The 25,459-nt window shown below is 39.1% G+C and overlaps 1 protein-coding gene across 1 annotated transcript in view; it reads right to left on the reverse strand.

Moving 5' to 3' along the window:
* Positions 1 to 5,048: 5,048 nt before the first annotated feature.
* Positions 5,049 to 25,459, reverse strand: part of crb2a (crumbs cell polarity complex component 2a) — a 45,629-nt gene continuing 25,218 nt past the window's right edge. The window contains exons 4-13 of the mRNA XM_085358573.1: positions 25,274 to 25,413; positions 24,810 to 24,980; positions 24,539 to 24,652; positions 22,943 to 23,896; positions 16,344 to 16,906; positions 11,407 to 11,572; positions 6,709 to 7,579; positions 5,848 to 5,964; positions 5,524 to 5,650; positions 5,049 to 5,270 (exon numbers count right to left, since the gene is read on the reverse strand). Of these exons, the coding sequence (XP_085214699.1) occupies positions 5,049 to 5,270; positions 5,524 to 5,650; positions 5,848 to 5,964; positions 6,709 to 7,579; positions 11,407 to 11,572; positions 16,344 to 16,906; positions 22,943 to 23,896; positions 24,539 to 24,652; positions 24,810 to 24,980; positions 25,274 to 25,413 (3,445 nt within the window). The remainder of the gene's footprint in view (positions 5,271 to 5,523; positions 5,651 to 5,847; positions 5,965 to 6,708; positions 7,580 to 11,406; positions 11,573 to 16,343; positions 16,907 to 22,942; positions 23,897 to 24,538; positions 24,653 to 24,809; positions 24,981 to 25,273; positions 25,414 to 25,459) is intronic.

The raw sequence follows: 25,459 nt of genomic DNA on the forward strand, positions 1-25,459 counted from the left end.
TCAAGCTACTCACCTCTCTCTTCCACCTGCACTTTCAACTGGACCACGGCCAATCAGAGAGGTCCCGCCCCTGACTATCTCTGATTGGTTTAGTCCACGATAGGGGCATAATGTGTGTCTGTTGTTGACCACACGGAGAGTTACAGAGATTTTTTTTTTGTTACCGGAACAGTTGGTCGCACCTGTGCGACCAAATATTTATTTTTAGTCGCACCACTGAAAAATTTGGTCGCATTTGCGACCAAATTGGTCGCACTCTAGAGCCCTGAACCTATTGAAAGAACCTTCTGGTTCTTCATAAAGAACACCTTCTGTGTGATAAGTTTGCTTGTAGTGATGATGAGGATAATTTGCATGGAAATCTTCCAAAAAGACAAAAAACAAACTAAAAACCAGCAACAAACAACTTAAACATAAAAAATCACAAAGAAAGAACAATACAGTATCCACATCTGAACCAAAGAGTAAAACAGTGAAATGTGGATTATTAAATATTAGGTCTCTCTCCTCCAAGTCTCTGTTAGTACATGACTTAATAATTGATCAACAAATTGATTTGTTCTGCCTTACAGAAAGCTGGTTGCAGCAGGATGATTATGTTAGTTTAAATGAATCAACACCCCCGAGTCATTCTAACTATCAGAAACCTCAAAGCACAGGCTGAGGGGGCGGTTTGGCAGCAATTTTTCACACCAGCCTATTAATCAACCAAAGACCAAGACAGACTTTTACTTTTTCGAAAAATTCAAAACCAGTGTTATTTGCTTTGATCTATTGTCCGTCGGGCCTTACACTGAGTTTCTGTCTGATTTCTCAGACTTCTTATATGATTTAGCGCTCAGTTTAGATAAAATAATTATTGTGGGTGATTTTAACATTCATGTAGATGCTAAAAATGACAGCCTCAACATGGCATTTAATCTGTTAGTAGACTCAATTGGCTTCTCTCAAAATCTAAAAGAACCCACCCACCACTTTAATCACACTTTAGATCTTGATCTAACATATGGTATAGAAACTGAACATTTAACAGTGTTTCCTGAAAACCTTCTCTTGTCTGATCATTTCCTGATAACACTTAAATTTACACTAATTGATTACACAGCAGTGGGGAGTAGATTTCATCACAGTAAATGTCTTTCTGAAAGCGCTGTAACTAAGTTTAAGAATATAATCCACCCACTGTTATCATCTTCAATGCCCTGTACCAACACAGAGCAGAGCAGCTATCTGAACGCTACTCCAACAGAAGTCGATTATCTTGTTAATAATTTTACCTCCTCACTACGTACGACTCTGGATACTGTAGCTCCAGTGAAAACTAAGGCCTCAAATAAGAAGTACCTGACTCCGCGGTATAATTCTCAAACACGTAGCCTAAAGCAGATAACTCGTAATCTGGAGAGGAAATGGTGTGTCATAAATTTAGAAGATCATCATTTAGCCTGGAGAAATAGTTTGCTGCTTTATAAGTAAGCCCTCCGCAAAACCAGAACATCTTACTATTCATCACTGATTGAAGAAAATAAGAACAACCCCAGGTTTCTCTTCAGCACTGTAGCCAGGCTGACAAAAAGTCAGTGCACTCTTGAGCCAACCATCCCTTTAACGTTAACTAGTAATGACTTCATGAACTTCTTCACAAATAAAATTTTAACCATTAGAGAAAAAATGACTCATAATTGTCTCACAGATGTAATATTATCCACAGCTACTTTCAGTACCATTGATATTTATTTAGTCTTTTTTTTCCAATTGATCTTTCTGAGTTAACTTCAATAATTACTTCCTCCAAACTATGTCTTTTAGACACCATTCCTACAAGACTGTTCAAAGAAGTCCTGCCATTAATTAATGCTTCAGTCATGATCAACCTATCTCTAAAAATCGGCTATGTACCACAGGCCTTCAAGCTGGCTGTAGTTAAAACGTTACTTAAAAAGCCAGCTAATTATAGGCCAATCTCCTACCTTTTTTTTATATCAAAAATCCTTGAAAGAGTAGTTGTCAAACAGCTCAGTGCTAGGACCAATTCTGTTTACATTATGCATGCTTCCCTTAGGCATTATCATTATAAGGCATAGCATACACTTTTATTGCTATGCGGATGATACCGAAGGTTATCTATCCATGAAGACAGATAACACACAACAATTAGTTAAACTGCAGGACTGTCTTAAAGTCATAAAGACCTGGATCACCTCTAATTTTCTGCTTCTTAAATCTGATAAAATTGAGGTTATTTTACTCGGCCCTGAAAATCTTAGAAATATGGTATCTAACCAGATTGTCAAAGGAGCTTGCAAAGAAAAGCGTCTGGACTTCTTTAAGTTGCTTGAAGACGTTTCACCTCTCATCCAAGAAGCTTCTTCAGTTCTAAGGTCAAATGGTGGAGAGTCCCAGATATAAACCTAGTGGGAGTATCCCCCCACAGAGGGACAAAAGGACCCCCTGATGATCCTCTAATCGCCTGAGCCAAGGTGTGAAACTGGGTGTGGGTCCCAATCAGCCAGAGTTTCGGGTGTGTTCATTGTGAAACCTGGCCCCACCTTATCATGCGAATTCCTGAGGTCAGATGGCCCAGGATGTGAGTGGGCGTTAAGGCGTCTGGGAAGGGATCTCAAAACTGGATTATAGATGGCAGAGAGTTGGTGTCGTAAACCCCCGCCTCTGTTCAAAGATGGTCGCTCACAGTGGACATAGATGGCTTCTTTCACTCCTCTTTCAAACCATCTGTCCTCTCTGTCCAAAATGTGAACATTGGCATCCTCGAAAGAGTGTCCTTTATCCTTAAGATGAAGATAGACTGCTGAGTCTTGTCCTGTGGAGGTGGCTCTTCTGTGTTGTGCCATGCGCTTGTGAAGTGGCTGTTTGGTCTCTCCAATGTAGAGGTCTGGGCATTCCTCGCTGCACTGTACAGCATACACCACATCGTCTTCTAGTAACACAAACGTCTTCAAGTAACTTAAAAAAGTCCAGACGCTTTTCTTTGCAAGCTCCTTTGACTACGATGACCTGGATGACTGAGAACCTTCACAGACCTATCTAACCAGATTCTTACTCTGGATGGCATTACCTTGGCCTCCAGTAACACTGTGAGGAACCTTGGAGTGATTTTTGACCAGGACATGTCCTTCAATGCACATATTAAACAAATATGTAGGACTGCTTTCTTCTATTTGTGCAATATCTTTAAAATTAGAAATATCCTGTCTCAGAGTGATGCTGGAAAACTAGTTCATGCATTTATTACTTTCAGGCTGGACTACTGTAATTCATTTTTATCAGGATGTCCTAAAAATTCCCAGAAAAGCCTTCAGTTAATCCAAAATGCTGCAGCAAGAGTACTGACAGGGACTAGAAAGAGAGAGCATATTTCTCCTGTTTTGGCTTCCCTTCATTGGCTCCCTGTTAAATCCAGAATTGAATTCAAAATCCTGCTCCTCACATACAAGGTCTTAAATAATCAGGCCCCATCATACCTTAATGACCTTGTAGTACCATATCACCCTATTAGAGCACTTCACTCTCGCTCTGCAGGCCTACTTGTTGATCCTAGAGTATTTAAAATAGAATGGGAGGGAGAGCCTTCAGTTTTCAGGCCCTCCCATATGGAAAAGAAATAGAAAAAACTTATAAAAGACTTGCATAAGATGTGGCCTGCTTCATATAGTGAATCATATAACATCATATACTTTCTCATTACTTTCATATATTGTTTTAGTAAGTATCCAAAACATACAAGTTTCATTTATATAATTTTTTATGGGATCTTATATCTGTTTTTATTCTTGTATGCTTTTCATACAAGTTTCACATAAGACAGATACAAACTTTATAAGATTTATATATATCTTTTCCATATGGGCTTCTTCTATGGAACCAGCTTCTATCTTGGATTCGGAAGACAGACACTATCTTTACTTTTAAGATTAGGCTTAAAACTTTCCCTTTTTGCTAAAGCATACAGTTAGGGCTGGACCAGCTGATCCTGAATCCTGACTTAGTTATGATGCAATAGGTGTAGGGGGATTCCCATGATGCATAGAGTATTTCTTCTTCACTCACCTTCCTCACTCACTATGAGTTAATAGACCATAGCTTCATATATGAAATACTTTTTAAGATATACCAAATGATCACATTTTCTCAAATTTGTATGCAAATCAGAGACAGTTGAGCAGAACCCTTGGTTGATTTGAGACCGAATGACCCTAATATCAAAAATGGGATGTTGTTTTTGTTTGTTTGTTTGCTTTTTTGAAAAAAACAAACAAAAAAAAAGAAGAAAAAAACCTTGACAGAAAGAAAATCTGAGCACAAGAGACAATGAAAATCTAGACTAGAATTAAAAATAACAGCAAACAATTTAACTTTATCTCTACTGTCTAAATTCTTTATAACAAGCATTCTTCCTGGCCAAGCAGTAAAAACCTCTAATTGGCCTTTATTACATTTATAGATTTAATTAATGTGCATACAAGTGGACACAAATGTAAATAAATGTAATCTTTTACAAGAAAAAGCATTTCTAAAAATTGCTACAAAGTCCCATATTACCAGGAAAACTGAAAAATAAGTCATGTTGCCAAACATGTCTATCAGAAAAGAAAGAACAGTAAAGAGTTTTCTCAGAGCCATACTGTCTCCACTGGAGCAAAGTTTCCGGCAGCAGCACCACTGGTGTGCCATGAACCTGTTGGACATTTTCCAAAGGTGACCATGTAGTGGAGAGCTTATTTGTCCTCTGTTTAGCAGTTTTGAGCATAAAAAACTGGCATGATTTCTGATAAGAGGGGGTCATCAGAGGATAAATTGATGGCTATGAGTTCCTGAAGTTCATAGGGCTTATTTCCTCAGATGATGAAATATGCACAATTTACATTGTCAATATATTTTTGTAGCACAGGTCTATAAGGAGGGGGCTATAACATCAGATGAGCCTGGACATTCAGAGGATCTAACAGTTTGACAGTGACAGCCCTGTGCACCTCCCCACAGCATCGGATCACCTCTAGCTCCCTTTATCGATTTGTGTTCCTGTCAGATCAGATAAGCCTCTCCTCCGGTGGTACTTTGAGCATGCTGTCCATCTCTAGCCGGGCTCCAGCTAGTTCCTGAGCACTGGGGCTATAAGCGCCCTCTGACTGGCGCTTCTTCCTTGCTGTGAGCACTACAAAGGTCAAGCCAATAATCATTAGGAGAATGCACAGGCAGAGCAACGGGATCACAATTAGCAGCCAGGGGATTCCCTGTATACGGGCTTCTTTCTGCAGAGACAAAAAGTGTAGAGGTTTGGTCTTACTGATGGATGTTTCCATTACATAGTTTGATTTTCAGTCATTTCAAAATTAGAAAGATGTGAATCTAAATCAAGTTTATACTGCTGTTGTGAAACTTCATGTAAAATATGAAAAGTAATTTAGTTTGGGAAACACATATAATATATCATTCGTTAAATGTTGCAACTAAGTTATTGATCTCGTCTATCTAGCTCTGAAGAAGAAATTGAAGCGAACATACGTTACTGTCACAGACTGGACCACTGTAACCGGGCGGGCATTCACATACAAACATGTTAAAGCGATCCAAACAGGAACCTCCATTTCTACAGGGGTTAGACCCACACTCATTGATCTCCATTTCACATCTGCAAGACAAAAATTACCTGAATTACCAGAAATTACCTGAAGTCAACATTAACTGTTACATTAACAACTCTGAAGCTAAGTCATATTTATGGTTATATATTTATATATATCCCCTCTACCATGATATACATACACACATGTGGTATTACTTAAATTTAGTAACAGTTAGAGTAAAATGACTCAGATGTGAGCTTACCTGGTGCCTGTGAAACCTGGCATGCATGTACAGTTAGCCCCCCACAGTCCATCATTGCAGACACCATCGTTTGCACACATAACATCTTTACCACACTGTATAGGAGGATAGACCCACCTGGAAGAAATAGTGTTTATCTTGGCAAGATGTGCAGGAATTCTTAAGTGCATGTGTAGTGTGTGCTAAATCTACAATGTTATTGTCTTTTCAAACTAATAAACAAAAAATTGTAAACAAAGACAGAAAAACAATAACGCTTCCTTGCATTTTTTTTCAATTGTTAAGACAAATATGGTTTAAAATAGGGCAGATTAGTTGTGCTCTTAACTCACTCAGCACAAGCTGCTGGCAGCATGCATATCTTACATACACCATAGGAACAAAAGTATTGGGCAAAACATTTGAATCTTTCAATTTGAATGTTTTCAGTATCATGGCCACATGTATAATATCAAGCACCTAGTCATACAATCTGCCTTTACAAATATTCGTGAAAGAATGGGTCATTCTAAAGAGCTCACTGAATTTGAGCATAGTATTGTAATAGGATGCCAGTGCTGCAACAACTCATTTCAGGAAATTTCTTCAAGTGATCCATAATCACTCATAACTACTAATATTGCAAAGTGGTTTTAATTCAGCCATAAAGTGGATGACCATATAAAACAGAGTAGGATTGGCATTAACATCAGCAAAAAACATCAGTCTGCAGGGAGTTTTATGGAATGAATTTCTATGGCCGAGCAATTCCTCTAGGGGTAATGCACAGGTGGCCCAATACTTTTGTGTAGTTTGGCTTCACTACAGCAGTTCACCTTTAACTACAGGGAATAAACAAATGATCAATTAGTGAGAACTCACTGGCAGTGTGGGCCCCTGTACTCCTTAGGGCATATGCAGGTGTACATGTTGGGTCCATCCTGACAGGTTCCTCCATGTTCACAATTATGATGCTCACACTCATCAATATCTTCATCACAGAGAGTGCCAGCATATCCCAGGTGGCAATTGCACTGAAAACCAGCCAAGTAGTCCTTACAGCTTCCATGAACACAGGGCTGAGATGCACAGTCATCAGTGTCCATCTCACACTGGTCTCCCTCCCAACCAGAGTTGCAGATACATCCAAATTTATTAAAGAGGTCTTCACACGTGCCTCCGTTTAGACATGGATCTGAATCACAAACAGGGGTACCAGTGCAGCCCAAATAAATCTTTGGTTTTCCAATTAAATGAAACTGAGAAGGTTGTGGGGCCTTATAATCATCCACAAAAGGAAGGTAAACTCCTCCGAGCCTCACTGCACCCATGCAACCATTGAAGCTCTCTGCAAGGGCTAGTAACGCCCCCTTCTGATTGAGAAAGCGAATACTACCTGTGCGCTCTGGCACACTGTTAGCATCTGTGATTCCATCCACAGTGATGATCCAGGGGGAGGCTTTGCGGTCCTTTTCAGTCATGGAAATGTTCACGCGGTGCCAGCTCCCGTCTGCAACCTGACGGACGCCTGTAAAGGTCAGAGGCTCAAAGCTGTTGCTTAGCTGGATCTCCACCCGGACTGATGAGTCCAACAGACCCACCATTAGGAGATCAGAGCCCCAGGAGGCCCTCAGGAGCACAGCATTTTCTGACCGGGTCCTCAACTCCATGTATATGTTAGTGACAGGCTCAACCAGGGAGCCTCCAGAACTGTACTGCACAGCGTTGTTCTCAAATGTGGCATTATAAACACCTAGGAGTCAAAATGAACAAAATGAACAATTTTTCCTTATTATTTCAAAATATGGATGTCATGTAGAAGATATTCTCCAAATTGCCTGTAGATTTGAAAGTGAGAGTGAATGGTTGTCTGTGTCTATGTGTTTGCCCTGCGACAGACTGGTGACCTGTCCAGGGTGAACCCTCCCTCTCGCCCTAAGACAGCTGGGATAGGCTACAGCCCCCCCACCCCCACCCCAATATATTGAAAAAAAAAACCCGTTTAGGAGTGATTTTTTGGATGTGCCACTGCTCTCTGTTGAGTGTGGGAGAAACGTGCTTGCACATAGACACATGGACTGAGATGGACCTTATATGTTTACCTCCCTAACTCACCTCCAGTAACATTACAGGTTGTGTGAACACTGTGCAAACTACCCAGAGAGTGTTCTTCCTGTATCTGAGCTAGTTACCCTGGACACTGATCTTCTTTTGCCCAGGCTTACTGCTGAAGATCTTCTCCCTGTGGCTGAATCAGTTACCCCTGAGTCTGGTGATATACTGACCTCTGCAACACTTGATTCAGAGGGTAAGCTCCTCCTAAACCATTCCTCTTAGCTTTATTTTTTTAGCCAGTACCATTGATCCATATGTGCATTTGCTAATAGTAAATCATCTTTAATTCTTAATCAAAAAATATAATCAAAGTATAAGTCTAATCGATATGTTGAATTACAAATGTAGTTTGAGTAATGACAATGATTCTAATGTCTGAATTTTGTGTGTGTGGACATGATCCAGCTTTCATCGTGGCAGATTAATGCCTTTGTGTGTCTGAGACTGGCTGCAGGAATGTGAAAGATAGGAAATGTGTGTCTGACACATCATTATACATAATTCTGAACATAGAGTCATAATTAAATGTGATATTGCTGATAGTTAATCATACTTAACTACTTAATACTGATCAGAATATAATCAGGTATAAGATTAAGCAGTAAAATGAATACAAAAATATAATCTATGAAATTAATAACAGGCCTCTCACTTAGGTTTTGTGTAGAGTGGCCTTTTTATTCCGTCATAGCCTTCGAGGCTGCATGTGTATGTGTGCACAAGAAGGATTGGGAGACTTTAACATATATGATTTAAAAAATAAATTATGCTGAGCATATTGTAAATCACAAACACAAGTGTTTTCAAGATAAAAAGTGTGATTGAGCTAATGAAAAATCTAGTTGAAGTTAAATAGCATAAACTAAATGAAACATGAGGGAAAGTATATTGACATGTGATGGAATTAATGATAAATCTTGTTAAAATACAACACAGAAAATAAAAAAAAATGTAATGAAGGGATTTCAATTGTGTTTTAAATCATTTTGAAGTAAGAAAGAGAGAAGGAAAAAGGATGATAAGGTGTGGCAATAAATTGGCAACAACAGTGATAGGATGTCACAATGTGTGAAGCAAGAGGTAATCTCAGAAGACATGATATCCAAAAAAGATTTTTTCTTAGATGATTATATTTTCATAGGCAAGTATTAGTTAGCTTTTTATTCGCACTTTGAGAACTATAGTCATATAGGAAAACATATTGCAGTATTTGTGACTTATATGGCTTTTTCATATAAGTACTGAAAGTAATAGACAATTTTTATTGTCTTCTCACTGAAAGTGTTTCATAATCAGAAAACCTTGATTTTTATAACTGGGGAAAAAGTAATTGTGAAGAACTGTTTTTGTTTTACTGTTGTATTTTATCAAGTGACTTCAGTTTAACGAGTTATTACACAAAGAAGACCTACAGGCAAGATCATTTTATTAAATCCACTTTGAAGCACTTTGGGCTGTTCCTTAACCGATTCAGTGTTAAGTGTGAAATGTCAAAAAATAATGAAATACAATGTATTGCCAAAAGTATCCACTCGCCGATCTAAATAATTGGAAAGTAAAGTGTCGGACACACACCACTACACAGTGTAGAACCACTCGACTCTGGAGTCTATCTGGCAATCCAATGGGCGAGGCTGGGTATGGTGGTTGCCAAGAGAACAGTACTTGTCTGACTGCACAGGGCTGAGTGTAAAGTTTGGTGGAGAGGGATTATGGTGTGGGGTTGTTTTTCAGGAGTTAGGCTCAGCCCCTTAGTATCAATGAAAAAACTCTTAATGATTCATGATACCAGGATATTTTGGACAATTTCATGCTCCCAACTTTGTGGGAACAGTTTGGGAACAGTCTGTTCCTGTTCCAACATGGCCGCACACCAATGCACAAAGCAAGGTCCATAAAGACATGAAGACCTTGACTGGCCTACACAGAGTACTGACCACAACTCGACAGAACCCCTTGGGATTAATTAGAGCAGAGACTACAAAGCCGGGCCTTCTCGTCCAACATGAGTGTCTGACCTCACAAATGTGCTTCTCAAAGAATGGTCAAAAATTCCTATAAACACACTCCTAAACATTAAGGAAAGCCTTCCCAAAAGAGTTGAAGCTGTTGTAACTGCAACAGGTGGGATAGCATTATATTTAATGTCACTTGAGATGTCACTCAAATTTCATATAGGTAGATAAACAAATACTTTTGGTAATATAGTGTATCTAAGAATCTGGTTTCGGATTTTGTGCTAAAACAGTTACTATTATTACTATTTATTATTTTGCAATAATATTTTATCTTTTTTGTTAATTATCTGTTGGACAAATAAACTAATTATATTTATTCTTTACTTTCAGCCCTTGTTTCCCTAGGCACACAAAAACCAAGAGAATCTGCCTGGGTGGTAGGCAGTGTTGGTCAAGTTACTTGAAAAAAGTAATCAGTAACTAATTACTGATTACTTCCCCCCAAAAGTAATCCCGTTACTTTACTGATTACTTATTTTCAAAAGTCATTAATTACTTAGTTACTTAGTTACTTTTTAAAAACACGATTTACAACCTGAATAGGTGATAAAGCGATAGATCTTTCAGCCCAATTCTACTTTTTCTGCATAATCCATCATACAAAATGTAATCAAATGGAAAAGTCTCTTTTTTTTAACTTGTTTTATCAGTTTTAATCTTTTAACTCTATGCATCAAGCAAAAATTTAATTATATGCAACATTCTCTGACTTGAATAAATTAGTTTAACATTTAAACCTATTTTCTACACATTCCAGCACATAAAATAAAATATTTTTTGTGTTTACACTCACTCTTTCAAATAGATGCAAGTAAAACGCAGCAGAAAAAAAATAAAGTCAAAGACTCAGCGGTCTTGTTGCTCTATTTTCACCTGTAAAGCAGGACTAGGGGTAGGCGGAGGTTTACCTTGGTGCAGGTGTGCCGCGGTCAGTTGTGCATTACGTCGTTGCGCACTCGGTGCTTGCTTGGAAGTTTAGGGGTTTTTTTCGCTGTAAAAAGAAGTTTTCTTCCCACACACGATGGACGCTAATGTTTTTGTCACTTTTTATGGAATCAAACTCAAAGTAAGGTCAGTACTTCCATGCTTTAAATGCTGCACGCTCATACTCTCTCCCACAATCGATATGTGATCCATTGTTGATCTGCACACAGCTGTTGTCACTGTCGTGAGACATTCTCGCAAAGAAATCACGGTTTTAGTAACGCAGTAACGCAGCGTTCCTACGGGAAGTAACGGTAATCTAATTACCGTTTTTGCAATAGTAATCCCTTACTTTACTCGTTACTTGAAAAAAGTAATCAGATTACAGTAACGCGTTACAAGTAACGCGTTACAAGTAACGCGTTACAAGTAACGCGTTACTGCCCATCTCTGGTGGTAGGCGAACAGAAATATATATTTTTTGCTCCATGGCATAATAGGAGTTGAAGTTTTATAAACTTACATTCATATCCATCAGGTAGATCCACACAATGGCCACCATTGACACATGGGTGGCTGACACACCACACACGTTCTTTGCAGGTCTTCCCAGTGTATTCCTCAGAACAAGAACATGTAAAATCGTTGAATGTGATGGTACACCATCCTCCATTTTGGCAAGGCTTCATCTATAAAAGGAAGCATGCAGATTACATTTTTGTAGAACAATGAACTGATATGGAAATAATCAATTACATTTTATTATTTGATTAAAATAATTTTATTTATATAGTGCAAAATCACACCAACATTTGGTTTGATTAATTACGGCCCTACAATAATACAGAGAAAAGACAGAAAATTGAAACAATAAGATGACCTCCTATAAACAAGGGCCTTGGTGACAGTGGGAAAGAAAAACTCCCTTTTAGCAGGAAAAACCTCTGGCAGAACCAGGCTTAGGGAGGGGCAGTGATCTGCTGTGACTGGTTGGGAGTAAAGGGAAGAAAACAGGACAAAGGCAGTGGAAGAGAGACAGAGATTAATAATAACTAATAATTAAATGCAGAGTTGTGTAAAAACACAAGGGGTGAGAGAAGGAGAAACACTTCAGCCCCAGCTAGGCCTATTGCAATGTAACTAAGGGAGGATTTGGGGTTACCTGATCCAGCCCTAACTATATGTTTTATCAAAAAAAAAAAAAAGCCGAATTTTAAAAGCAGAGAGGGTATCTGTCTCCTGAATCCAAACTGGAAGCTGCCTCCACAGAAGAGTGGCCTGAAAGCTGGAGATCTGCCTCCCTCTACTTTTACATACCTCAGGAACCACAAGAAAACCAGCAGTCTAAGAGTGAAGTGGTCTTTTTGGGTGATATGTTACTTGGATGTCTTTAAGATAGGATATTTTATTATTATTATTATCTGATTATTCAAGACCTTGTAAGTGAGCAGAGTGTCACAGGCTGGGTGAGCTGCGGAAAAATTCCACTGGGTTCCTGATTCACCTGTGTCCACATTACTTAAGAACTGCGTTGACGTCTCTTCACCATCAGTTTGTCAACTAATCCATGTTGGTAACAGGCTCTCACACTCTCTCACTGCTATTGTTTCTAGTCCTTGCACTTCCCTTGTTATCTTGTGCTGCAGTTTTCTGGTCACATCTCAGCTCCGTTCTTCAGCTTCGCTCACTCCTCGGATTCCCAGTCATACTCATTGTTACTGGGAAAACTTCCTGCTCAACACCCGCCTGCCCTCCTGCCACCATTGCTCACAGGATTTCTTGGAACCCAGGGTAGTCATTTCTCTCTGTTCAGCTCACCTGGAATTTCACCTCCTCCTCTTAAAGTACCTCTGACTCCACCTGCAGCACAAGCTATTCCCTCTTTTAAGATCCACATTCACCTGGAGAAGTTCTCATTCACTCATTCATTCACTCTAACCTCCTTTTCCCTTTCCGTTCAGTGCAATAACTTGTATTACCTGCCACGACTCAGTCCTCCTCACTAGTCCTCCCAGGCCCAAACCCCTCATCCATCAAAGTTAAATGTTGTGTTCACTTTAAGTTTGCTACTTTTCTATGCCAAGTTATTATTCTGTTTGTTGCAAAGATAATAAAGTCTATTAAAACTACTTCAGCTGACTCCGCACTTGGTTCTGCACTTCGGTCCAGCTTCATGTTGCGGGAATTGCCGTCTTGTGTGTGACTGGGTGCAGTAAGGAGTGTATGTGACGTGTGTGTGAGCATGCGCATGAAGGAAACGCGGGGGAGCGAAAGAGAGAAAAATGGAGAGAGTGTGTCATGGGTAGAGAGGGCGACCGGGAGCAGCGTTCTAACGGGCTACAGGCTATGCAGTGTGTTTTCGAAGTGTGCAGTACTGTTATTAAAGCCTCATCTCTTCAGTACTCTCCGGGCCCTCGGCTGATTTCTGTCTGCCTCACTACTCCACAAAAGTGAAGGGAGTTAACCCCGAAGGAGGACAAACTTCGGCCCTGGAGGAAGCATCTCCCCTCGTGTCTCCCGACCACGGTCAGGGGACTGACGGCGAGGAATGGTTAACATTCAGTACAGGCCTTTGGCCCCCTTTGACACAGAGGGATTTAAAATTTGATTCTGGATTTAACAGGGAGCCAATGATGTGAAGCCAGTATGTGTGAAATATGCTCTTTCTTTCTAGTCCCTGTCAGTACTTTTGCTGCAGCAATTTTGGTTCAAATGGAGGCTTTTCATGGAGTTTTGGGGAAATCCTGAAAATAATGAATTACAGTAGTCCAGAAGTAATAAAGTAATATTACTAGTAGTAATAAATGCATGGAAAAGCTTTTCAACATCACTCGGAGAAATTTTAGGTCAATTTTAAGACTTTCCTGCAGTTTAAACTAATTGGTGTGTGTTATCTGTCTTCATGGTTAGATAAAGTTGGGTGTCATCGACATAGCAATGGAAACGTATGCTATCCCTTCTAATGATACTGCCGAAGGGAAGCATGTATAATGTAAGAACAACTGGTCCTAGCACAGAACCCTGTGGAACTCCATAATTGACCTTAGTGTGTGAAGAAGACTCTCTAAGCCTCTAAAAGGATTTACAAATGAACAAATTGGAATCTATTACATAGACATGATTCAAATCACTGCAGTGCAGTGCTTTAATACCTACAGCATGCTCTTATTGCTGTAATAAAATATTTTGGTCAACAGTATGGAACGCTGAGGTCTTGCAGGACAAGCACGGAGAAGGTTAAAAATGATCCTAGAAGGATCATTTTTAACCTTCACTAGCACTATTTCAGGACAGTGATGAGCTCTAAAACATGACTAAAACTCTTTAAATAAAACATTTCTCTGTAGCTGTTTTGTAATTATTCTTTCAAGAATTTTAGAGATAAAAAGAAGTTAGATTGGCTTGCAGATATCCAGTTTATACATGTAAATGGATAGTCCTCTTCACACAGCTACTTTCTTCAGTCACTTTTTTTTCAATCTCTGTGTTTATACACCTCTCTGCATTTAATTATTAGTTATTATTCATTTCTCCCTCTCTTCCACAGTGTCAGTGTCCTGTCTTCCTCCCCTAACCCAGCTAGACGTTGCAAATTGCTGCCCCCCTCTGAGCATGGTTCTGCTCGAGGGTTCTTCCTGTTAAAAAGGAGTTTTTTCTTCCCAATGCAAAGTGCTTGCTCCAAGGGGGTCATATCATTGTTGTAATTTTCTGTTTTCTCTATATTATTGTAGTTTTTTTTTTTAAACTAAAGTGTAAAGTACCTTGAAACTTGTGATTTGGCGAAATATAAACAGAATTTAATTAAATTGAATGCTAAGCTTATTTATGGAGTTCCACAGAATTAGGCGCTATGACATTATACATGCTTCCGTTAGCAGTGTCATTAGAAGGCATAGCATGTATTTTCAATACTATGCGAATGATACCGAAGATTATCTATCCATGAAGCCAGATAACATACCATACAGTTTAACAAGTAGTTAAACTGCAGGAATGTCTTAAAGGTTTAAAGACCTAAATTCAGATAAAAATAACCTCAAATTTTCTGGTTCTAAACTCAGGTTATTGTATTCACCCCTAGAAATCTTAGGAATATGATGTCTAACTAGTTGTCTACTCTGTATGGCATTACCTTGACATCCAGTAACCCTGTGAAGAATCCTGAAGTCATTTTTGGCCAGGATATGTCCAATGCGTATATTAAACAAATATGCAGGACTGCTTTCCTTTTATTTGTGCAATATCTTGAAAATGAGAAACATCAACCAAGGCAGCCCTACAACATCCAGTGCCTTTGGGAACTCAGGGCGAACCTCATGCATCCCAGCCTGAAGGCCTGGCAGAGAGAGCCTTGTTCAGCTTGCAGGTCCTTCTTCTGGGAACCAGCTTCCAGCTTGGATTGGGGAGACAGACACCCTCTCTACTTTTAAGATTAGGCTTAAAACTTTCCTTTTTAATAAAGCAAATATTTAGGGCTGGATTAGATGACCCTGAATTTTCCCTTAGTTACACTGCAATTGGTCAAGGCTGCAGGAAGCTGTTTTCATGCCATATGTCAGAACAAAATCCAGTGTGATTAAAATAATGTGTGGTTTCTTTTACATTTTGAGAGAAGCCAGTTGAGTCTAATAATTGATAATTGACTTAATGCTGTGTTGAGTCTGTCATTTTCAGTATCTACACAGATCTTAAAATCAATAATTACATAACATAATAACAATAATTATTTCATATCACATGAGCACTAAATCAGGGGTGTTGATTCATATAAACTAACGTAATCATCTTACTGTAACCAGTTTTCTGTAAGGCAGAATAAATCAAAGAAAGGTTTGTTGGTCGATTAATAATTGATGTACTAAGAGAGACCTAATCTTTAATAATAATGGGGTTTCGGGGGGATAACAGGAAGTGATGAGCTACAGAGAGAATTGCAAGACTGCAACTCTGCTTTCTCGTCCTGATTCTGCATAGACACGTTTTTGAGGGTTTAATAAATTTGGCCAGATTTCTAGAAATGAAAGCTGCTCCATCCAAAGTGGAATAGTGGGATGGATGCTGTCTCTTCTAACAAGACCAGGTTTTCCCCAGACGTTTCCCAATCATCTACCAACATGAAGTGAGAGCCGCCCAGAACTGTTGGCTTCGGACTAGTATCAAAATGGTCTGTGTTTCATTTATAACACTTGGGTACCATTTTGGCCTAAATATCACCTCATTAGTTTAGAGAATGGTTTAAGGAAAAGTGTAACCTGTCTTTTTATAATAGCAGTTTACTGATGTCCATTAAATACATCATAAGCAGACAGTTAAGTTACTTTTTCAAAAAGACATTAGTTACACACTCACTGAGAACTACACATCCAAACAACATGAAGGTGAACAACATACCTAAAGGTATTTTTCACAAGAACACAAAGACACAAAAGAATATAAAAAGATTTAGGAGGTTTGTCCTACCTTGCAGGTATTGTCACTGACACATCCCTTCTTTACATTCTCAGAATAGGTTAATGAATAAATGTCCACTTTATTCAAGGTGTTCCAACCATCCACATCCAAATGCACGGAGTCTAAACGAAGATCCTGAAGGCAACCTTTGAAACGTCCCCCCCAGGTATCAGAGGGCCATTCCTTTGGAAGTCCTCCCACATAGGCCTGATCTCCACTGTTAACACTAACTTCAGGGATCTCTCCCATTCTGTAGCGAATTCCCGCATGCTCAAAGATGACCTGTCTGTGTTGCACTTCCACCTGCAGAAGCTGCTTCTCACCATTAGTCACAAATATTGGAGCTGTAAGTGGAGCACTACTTGGCAGAGAGCTAACAAAAACCCTCCCCATGCCCAGGTAAACTGAGAAGTAGGCCTCCTCTGTGGGCCTCCTCAGCTGGAAAAGCAACCCATCTGGCTTTAAAGAGCGCAGGATGAAAGACACACTGAAGCTGCTCCCGTGGCTTTTAACAATATCATATCCACTGGAACTCACTGTGTCTTCATGGTTGTAGGTCCACCAAGAAAATTCTGTCAGGGAACAATAATTGAACTACATTAAAAACATCATGTACACCTCTGCAACAATGCCCCAGGGTGTTCCATTAATAACGTCCAGTTATATTTTATGTTTAGCACACATCTAAGTTAAAATGTTCTGTAAAAAACATGTACACCTGGATGTCTGTAGTAAAAGTAGTAAAGTCTACATTAGGTGATAGCAAGGTAACTGGACATGTATTTGTGTTGTAATTTCTGTTTTTCTGACCACTCAAAGCACTTTTACACTAAAAACCATATTCACTCATTCATACAGATAGTTTATACATAGCTTTCAATTTCACTGTAGTATTATTGGTAAAAAAAAAACCTGGACCCCAAAACACGAACAGACAATCCCCTATGAGCAAGCACTTAGCAACAACTGGAAGGAAGAAATCCCTTGCAACATGAAAAGCCCTTCAGCAGAACAAGGCTCAGTGAGTGAAACTGTAAGCTTTACCAAAAAGGAGTCTTAAGCCTAATCTTAAAATTAGGCAGGGAATCTGGTAACTGGTTCCACAGGTGAGGGATCTGATAGCTGAATGTTCAGCCTTCTATTCTGCTTTTTGAAATGGCAAGTAACCCTGCACTCTGAAAGCAAAGTCCTCTATTGGCATAATATGCTACTAAGAGGTCTTTAGGATAGGGTCTGATTGTTTACTTTGTATGTGAAGAGAAGGAATTTAAATTCAATTGTTTATTTAAGAGGAAGCCAATGAATAGCAGCCAGTATAGGAGAAATAGGACATCTTTCTAGTCCTTGTATTCTTATGGTGACATTTCAGGGAGAGTTGAGCTAAACCTAAACCTCCAAGTTGTTTGTTGGACTTCTGTACTAATCACAGTTTGTCCATAACAAACACCATGGGGAGCATGGTGGATAGGTCTGGTGTAACCAAACATAGAGTGAGGGTACATTGAGAGTGTCTGACAGAAGCCCCATGAGATTTTTGAATCACACCACCAACACAACTTTATGATGGAGAATAGAGAGATTGAGCCTGAATGGCTTGTGTTAAATGCCGAGACAGCAGTACAAAGCTGTGGCCTGTCGTGGCAGTAATCCCCTGAACAAATGATGGACACCAGAGGTGGGAGGGACCTATCAAGCGGAAGTAGGAATCAAGTGTGGTGAGTTTGTGGGTCTCCAGAGTTGGAGGCGAGTTCTGCAGATGATCAGATAACATTTACTCTTTCAAAAAATGTTGAGATAAAAGGAAGATTGGAGATTGGCCTATAATTAGCTGAGACAACTGGGTTAAGCAATGGCTTTTTAAGTAATGGTTTAATTACCTCCACTCGAAGGCTATAGTATGTTGCCCATTTATAAACAGATTAATCATGGCAAACATTTAATAGACACATTGATGACTTTGAAGAAGATATTACTGAAGTTAGCTCAGAAAGTTTAAACGGAAAGAAAAAGTCTAAATAAACATCAGTAGTATTGAAAGTAAATGTACGTAATGATACATCTAATTCAATTCAATCCAATTTTATTTATAGGGCACCAAATCACAACAACAGTCGCCTCAAGCCACTTTATATTCTAGAATAAAACATACAGAGAGAAACCTAACAATCATATGACCCCCTATTAGCAACCACTTTGGCGACAGTGGGAAGGAAAAACTCCCTTTTAACAGGAAGAAACCTCTAGCAGAACCAGACTCAGGGAGGGGCGGCCATCTGCTGCGACCGGTTGGGGTGAGAGAAGGAAGAAAAGACAAAATACATGCTGTGGAAGAGTGCCAGAGATTAATAACAAGTATAGTTCAATGCAGAGAGGTCTATTAACACATAGTGAGCGAAAAAGGTGACTGAAGAAGAAATACTCAATGCATCGTGGGAATCCCCGGCAGCCTATGCACATAACTAAGGGACGATTCAGGGTCATCTGATCCAGACCTAAGTATATGCTATAGCAAAAAGAAAAGTTTTAAGCCTAATCGTAAAAGTAGAGATAGTGTCTGTCTCCCGAATCCAAAGTGGAAGCTGGTTCCACAGAAGAGGGGCCTGAAAACTGAAGTCTCTCCCTCCCGTTCTACTTTTAAATATTCTAGGATCAACAAGTAAGCCCGCAGTTTGAGAGTGAAGTGCTCTAATGGGGTGATATAGTACTACAAGGTCATTAAGATAAGATGGGGCCTGATTATTTAAGACCTTGTATGTGAGGAGCAGGATTTTGACTTCAATTCTGGATTTAACAGGAAGCCAATGAAGGGAAGCCAAAACAGGAGAAATATGCTCTCTCTTTCTTAGAGTTCATTTAAAAATTCTCATGTTTGTGTTTAAATGTTTAAATGGTCTTGCCCCAACTTACCTCTCTGAGCTTCTGCATCCTTACTCACCCCCCAGGTCTCTCAGGTCAGCTGACAAGCTGCTCCTGGAGGTACCCAGGTCCAAGAGAAAGCTCAGAGGGGACAGGGCCTTCTCTATTGCTGCTCCTAATCTGTGGAACAATCTTTCCCAGCACATTAGAGAGGCCCCTTCACTGTCCACTTTTAAAACACGTCTTAAAACCCATTTTTACTCTTTGGCTTATGACACAGTCTGACCCTGATTTTATTGTTTTAATCTAATGTGCTGATTTTATTGTTTTAAATGTGTTGTTTTTTTGTTTTTTTTATATATATGTTTTACTTATCTTATATTATTATTACTATTTTTCTCATTTTTTTAACATGCTCAATGTATCATGTTTGGCATGTCAAGTGTACAGCACTTTGTGTTCAGCTGGTGGCTGATCTGAAAGCGCTATATAAATAAATTGCTTGCTTGCTCTTTCTAGTCCCTATCAGTACTCTTGCTGCAGCATTTTGGATTACTTGAAAGCTTTTCATGGAGTTTTTAGGACATCCTGAATGAAATGAATTACAGTAGTCCAGCCTAGAAGTAATAAATGCATTAACTAGTTTTTTTAGTGTCACTCAGAGACAGGATGTTTCTAATTTTAGAGATATTGTGCAAATGGAAAAAAGCAGTCCTACATATTTGTTTAATTGAAGGACATATCTTGGTCAATAAAATGACTCCAAGGTTCCCCAAAGTGTTACTGGAGGCCAAGCTAATGCCATCCACAGTAAGCATCTGGTTAGATACCATATTTCTGAGATTTTTAGCGCCGAATACAATAACCTCAGTTTTATTTGAATTAAGAGGCAGGAAATTAAAGCCTGTAGTTTAACTGATTGGTGTGTATTATCTGGCTCCATGGATCGATGTTGGGTATTATCTGCATAGCGGTGAAAATGTATGTTATGCGTAATAAATGGCCCTAGCACAGAACCCTGTGGAATTCCATAATTAACCTTAGTGTGTGAAGAGGACTCAATTTACATGAACAAATTGGAGCCTATTAGAAAGATATGATACAAACCAAAGACCTTATAATTTCTGATGAATTCATCTCGCTGTTGTTGGGATTACCCCCTCCTGAGCAGCTCCCCAGCTTGGTCCTACTATCCATCCCTGCTAGTCTTGATTCATTGCCAGGCAGCCTCCACAATTTTTTGGGATTCTAGTGCCCTTTTTTCTTTTGGGTGGTTCATGTTTTGGGGGTTTAATAAATTTGGCCAGATTTCTTGAAACAAGAAGGTGGGATATATGCCATCTTTTCTAACAAGACCAGAGTTTCCCCAGAAGGTTTCCCAATTATCAGTAAAGCCCACATCATATTTTGGACACCACTCCGAGAGCCAGGAATTCGATGAGAATGTCACTACTGGTCCGATTGGGGAGGGGACCAGAAAAGAAGAGTCTGACAATATATTGTATTATTTAATTTAGTTCAGTTAATTACTGTTCTTACTGTCTTGGAGCAACTGTAACCACGTAATTTCCTCAGGGATGAATAAAGTCTGATTCTAAATGTTTTGGCAAAGTTACACAACAAATAAAGATTCATTTTAAATGTCTCTGATTGATTTAACAGGATTTCATTATTATGGGAATTACTGTTTCATGAAATTTCCGTTTATCCTTAGCTAACAGTTTCAGCGTTTTTTCAGTGCCCCCTGCTCTGGCCCCTGGACAACAATTAGCAATGGTTGCTGGTGTCTCTAGTCTCTAGTACTTTCTTAAAACTGAATTGCCAATAACCAAAATTTTTTCCTTGGTGGGTGTGCACGAGTTCTGTTTAGGGCTGCAGCTCCAGAGAAAGAGAAATGCTGTCTATGACCCACAGAACAACATCCACAGTCAAGCACAGAGTTACATTATGCTTCAGGGCTATTTTTCTGGTAAGGGTAAGGATCTGATGAGGATGATTTTACCACAGTGAGAGGACAATAGTTGGGGCCATGTATCATGAAATCTTGCATAAGAAACTCCTTTCCTCAGCCAGAACACGGAATGGATTGTGAATTGGTCTTCCAGCATGATAATGATCACTTACCATTAAGGCAATAATGCAGTGGCTAAATAAGAAGCATATTAACCTCTTAAGCCCCAACGCCCCCTGATACGGGGGCAAAAGGCAGGAGATCAGTTAGGCTTGGGGCTTAAGAGGTTAAGGAATGGAGTGACCTAGAAATTCTTTAAACCTTAAACCTATAGAAAATCTGTGATGGGAGCAAAAGCTTCAAGTTGCCTTCAAGTAGAGTTTCTGTAAAGGGGAGTAGACCAAAAAGGTTTTCTCCACCAAGTACTTGGTCATGCTTTGCTTGTGATTCAAATACGTATTTCACTCAATAATGTCTGCTGAATGTGTTTTTTCTTGATATTTTCTTTCTTGATATTGGTTGATATTTTGACTCTCTCCGTGAAAATAAAAGGCCCATAAAAATTTGAGACTGTTCTTTATAAGTGAGGAAACTTAAAAATTCAGTAGGGAATCAAATAATTATTATTCATTAACATTTTGATGGATGCCAATTGGAATGTTATTATTATTTAAATGTAATATAGAAATAAAGTGCCCAACAATAATTATTTTGTCTATTTTGGTCAAAAGATGATAAGTGTCTATACATGTCGCCACTGGTTACATTTCAGCATTACATTTATAGATCTGTCATTGATTCGACTGGATATCACTTGAATATCACTCCAGTAATTCTTCCCCAGCTGTTTTAAATTGGTTTCAACATCTCCTGCTGGAGCCCATGCAGCTGGAAGAGCTAGAGTGTACTTTAGCTTCGTATTTTTGAGTATGGCGTACATAGATATGCTTAAATTAAGTATTTTAAGGAGAAATGACACAGGGAAAAAGTATTGAACACACAAAGAAAGTTGGGTACAAAAAGGCATGGAAAGTCATGACATCAGCTGAAATCTATTGCTATTAAATCTATTACTAATCTAATTACTATCAGTAAGTAGAACCTCTCACCAACAAAAGCTTTTGTACCAAGTGTTTCAGTAATTTTAAAAATTTCAGTTAGCATGTTTAATATTTTTCCCTGTGTTGTTTCTCTCACATACACTATGTATATATACCTTTTACATTCATATCTCTTTGAAACTGAAATCAAATGTGAATCTCAGGCCAGCAAAATTAGCATTTAAAAAATAAAATGGAGACTGATACTTTTCAAAGGAAAACCATATAATCAATATAAAGTGATGTCTGTCTGTGTGTGGTTTACAAAGAGCTGGTCTACTTGTCAGCTGGTCTAATTTCCTTTGAATTCACATTCCTTCTTCAGTAATATGAATTTGAGTTCCTTTAAACTGACTTTTATTTGCTTATTATTTTAGCTGGACTATCTCAGGTTTTAGTTTTAGTTTTAATCATTATTGTCTGTGAAGGTTCTCAGTCATCCAGATCATCGTAGTCTAAGGAAATTTAATCATTATTCTTTACATAATCATTATTATTCTTTATAAAATCAATGAATTTGATTTCTTTTTTTTTTAGAAGGTAAAGCAAAGTAATAGGTAAGAGGAATGTATAAATCCCTTCAATTACCCCCCCAGTGGTTCCCCATATATATTATTACAGGCTTTAGTTTCTGGGAAATTGGGATTACAACATATAACAAGCTTGACAAGGAAAGATTTGCCTGTGGTAAACATTTTTACCTTCAGAACAGTTTTCACCGTGGAAGGGACGGTAGCAGTCACACTGGTAACTGGTCCACAGGTCCACACACCGTCCATGGCCATTGCAGGGTTCAGTATTACACCATTCAGTCTTAGTACATCCCAGTTCATGGCCTTGGTCCTCTGGAAGTGTTTGTGGTAGAATAGGCTTAGAGTCAATCATCAGGTCTTCCATACACCCAATGAATCCTGCACCACTTTTAGAGTACTCTAAAAGGTCCTCTGGTGCTCCGCCTATATAAATATGAGTAAAGGCTTCAGAGAGCTCGAAAGGTGGTTCACCTGCACCACTATCTATAACTGTGCATCCATCATTGTCACAGTCAGGACCTTTCAGATTTAAGACTAGACCTTCCTGAGCCATAAACACGTGAGCGTCCCTCCATTTTCCATCACTAACCAAGCCAGGAAATATTACATCCAACTCCGATTCCTCAGAAGAGGCTTTTGCATGAAGACTACCATTCACAATCTCTAGAAAGAGGTGGTTGTCCACATCCCCTCTGAAGAAGACCAACATATTAGATATAGTTGTCCGGAAGCGAAGCTGTATCCCGAGACCTTTGTGAACATGGTGGTCAACTTCCCGGCGAATTCTTTCTTCTACAACAACTTGAATGTGAATAAATCCAGGAGTGGAGAAGGAGAAAGTTGTTCTGGTGGAGCATTTCTCATCTAGGAATCCATGAGGGCACAAGCATGTGTGACCATGTTCTCCATCCTCTAGCCATGGATGGCAGGTGGCTCCATTCTGACATTTATGGTCAACGCAACCAAGGAGTTTCAAATTACAGTGATGACCTCCCCAAGGAAGGTCACCTGCAGCTGCCTCAGGACAGTGACAGGTGTAGGTGGCCCTGCCATCTTCACACCAGCCACCGTTCTGGCAGGGCTGGCTCTCACATTCATCAATGTTCACTTCACACAACTCACCTGGAAGGAGAAAATTGGTGGTTAGATATGGTGGAGGTAGATGACCACCTGATACTGTGCTGTATTAGAAAAAACAGAGATGGTAAATGGACTGGTATATAGCGCTTTTCTGTTTTATCTGAAGACCCAAAACGCATTACACAACTTGTACATTCACCCATTCACACCAGCACTTTCTTTCTAAGTGCTTCCTATCTAACATTCACACACATTCATACATGCATTGGAGAGCAGCATGGGTTCAGTATCTTGACCAAGGGTACTTCTGGTAACCCACAAAGTGACCTAGATGAGTAGTTTTGCTGTCCAGACTTATATAAACAGGTTTAAAAAAATGAATAATAAAGATTAATTGTAAAAATAGAAAGTTGTGTAAAGGTCACACACAGGAGTATATTCCTCATCTTCAAGGTGAAAATCCCAGGAGACAAAGACTTTTTTTCATTTGTTTGTTTTTAACAGAATTGAAATCCAATGTTGCTTAATTGTGTGCATGTATTACTAATTTATTTTTATAAGAGAGAATGGTCACCTTTTGTTTAATTCACTATAAACTAGGAAACACAGACACACTAATACAGAATTTAAATTTTGAGTGTGACAGGGAATTCTGTCTCTGTATTACAAGATTATAAGACCCACCTAAAAATCCAGCAGGACATGTGCAGGTATATCCATTGATCTTGTCTTTACAAATGCCTCCATTTTGACAGGGTTCAGATTCACACTCATCAATGTTGACAGAGCAGTTCTCTCCTGTTATACCAAACAAAATATAACATTATCAGTAGTTTTAATATCTATCTATCTATCTATCTATCTATCTATCTATCTATCTATCTATCTATCTATCTATCTATCTATACGATAGATAGATAATTCTTTGTTCACTGATTCCTTTACTTTTATTGACCTGCAAATCCCGACTGACACTGGCAAATATATCCAGCTGCATCTGCAAAGCTCAGCTCCCAGTCTAGCTCCCAGTGAGATGCATCAGAGCGTTCAAAACACTCCCCATTGTTCTCACAGGGCTGATCAGCACACTCATCTATATCAGCTTCACAGTTTGGTCCTTCATAACCTAGAGAGAAAAAAAGGTGTGCGTCACACACTGAAAATATTTAAAAAACAAACACACACAAAAAAAACATGACTCTGATTTAGTGAAGTGCAACTCTGATTTCTTCTGTAGGCAATTCCAGTATCTCATTGTGGTTTGGTTAAAAAACACACAAAAACAACAACAACAACAACAACAACAACAACAACAGATGGGGGTGTTATTAGAGAGAATCGTGAACATCAGAGGCATTCACAGTTTGTACTCTTGTGTCTGGGACAGAAATGTTTGGATTGGAGCTTGTAGATCAGTACCTTGCCAGCAAAGACAGGTGTATTCTTTGACTCCTTCTTGACAAGTACCACCATGCTGGCAGGGATCAGACATACATTCAGGAATATCTATCTCACAGTGATTGCCCTCATATCCTGTATCAGAGCAGTCACATGCATAGCTGTAAAAGACACAAGGATATCAACATTTAGAGAGCGTGGAACAAA

This window comes from Diplotaxodon limnothrissa, linkage group LG7 (assembly GCF_057381915.1).
Source record: "Diplotaxodon limnothrissa isolate DT_005_m linkage group LG7, D_limnothrissa_male_GT1.1, whole genome shotgun sequence".
Taxonomy (NCBI): Eukaryota; Metazoa; Chordata; class Actinopteri; order Cichliformes; family Cichlidae; genus Diplotaxodon; species Diplotaxodon limnothrissa.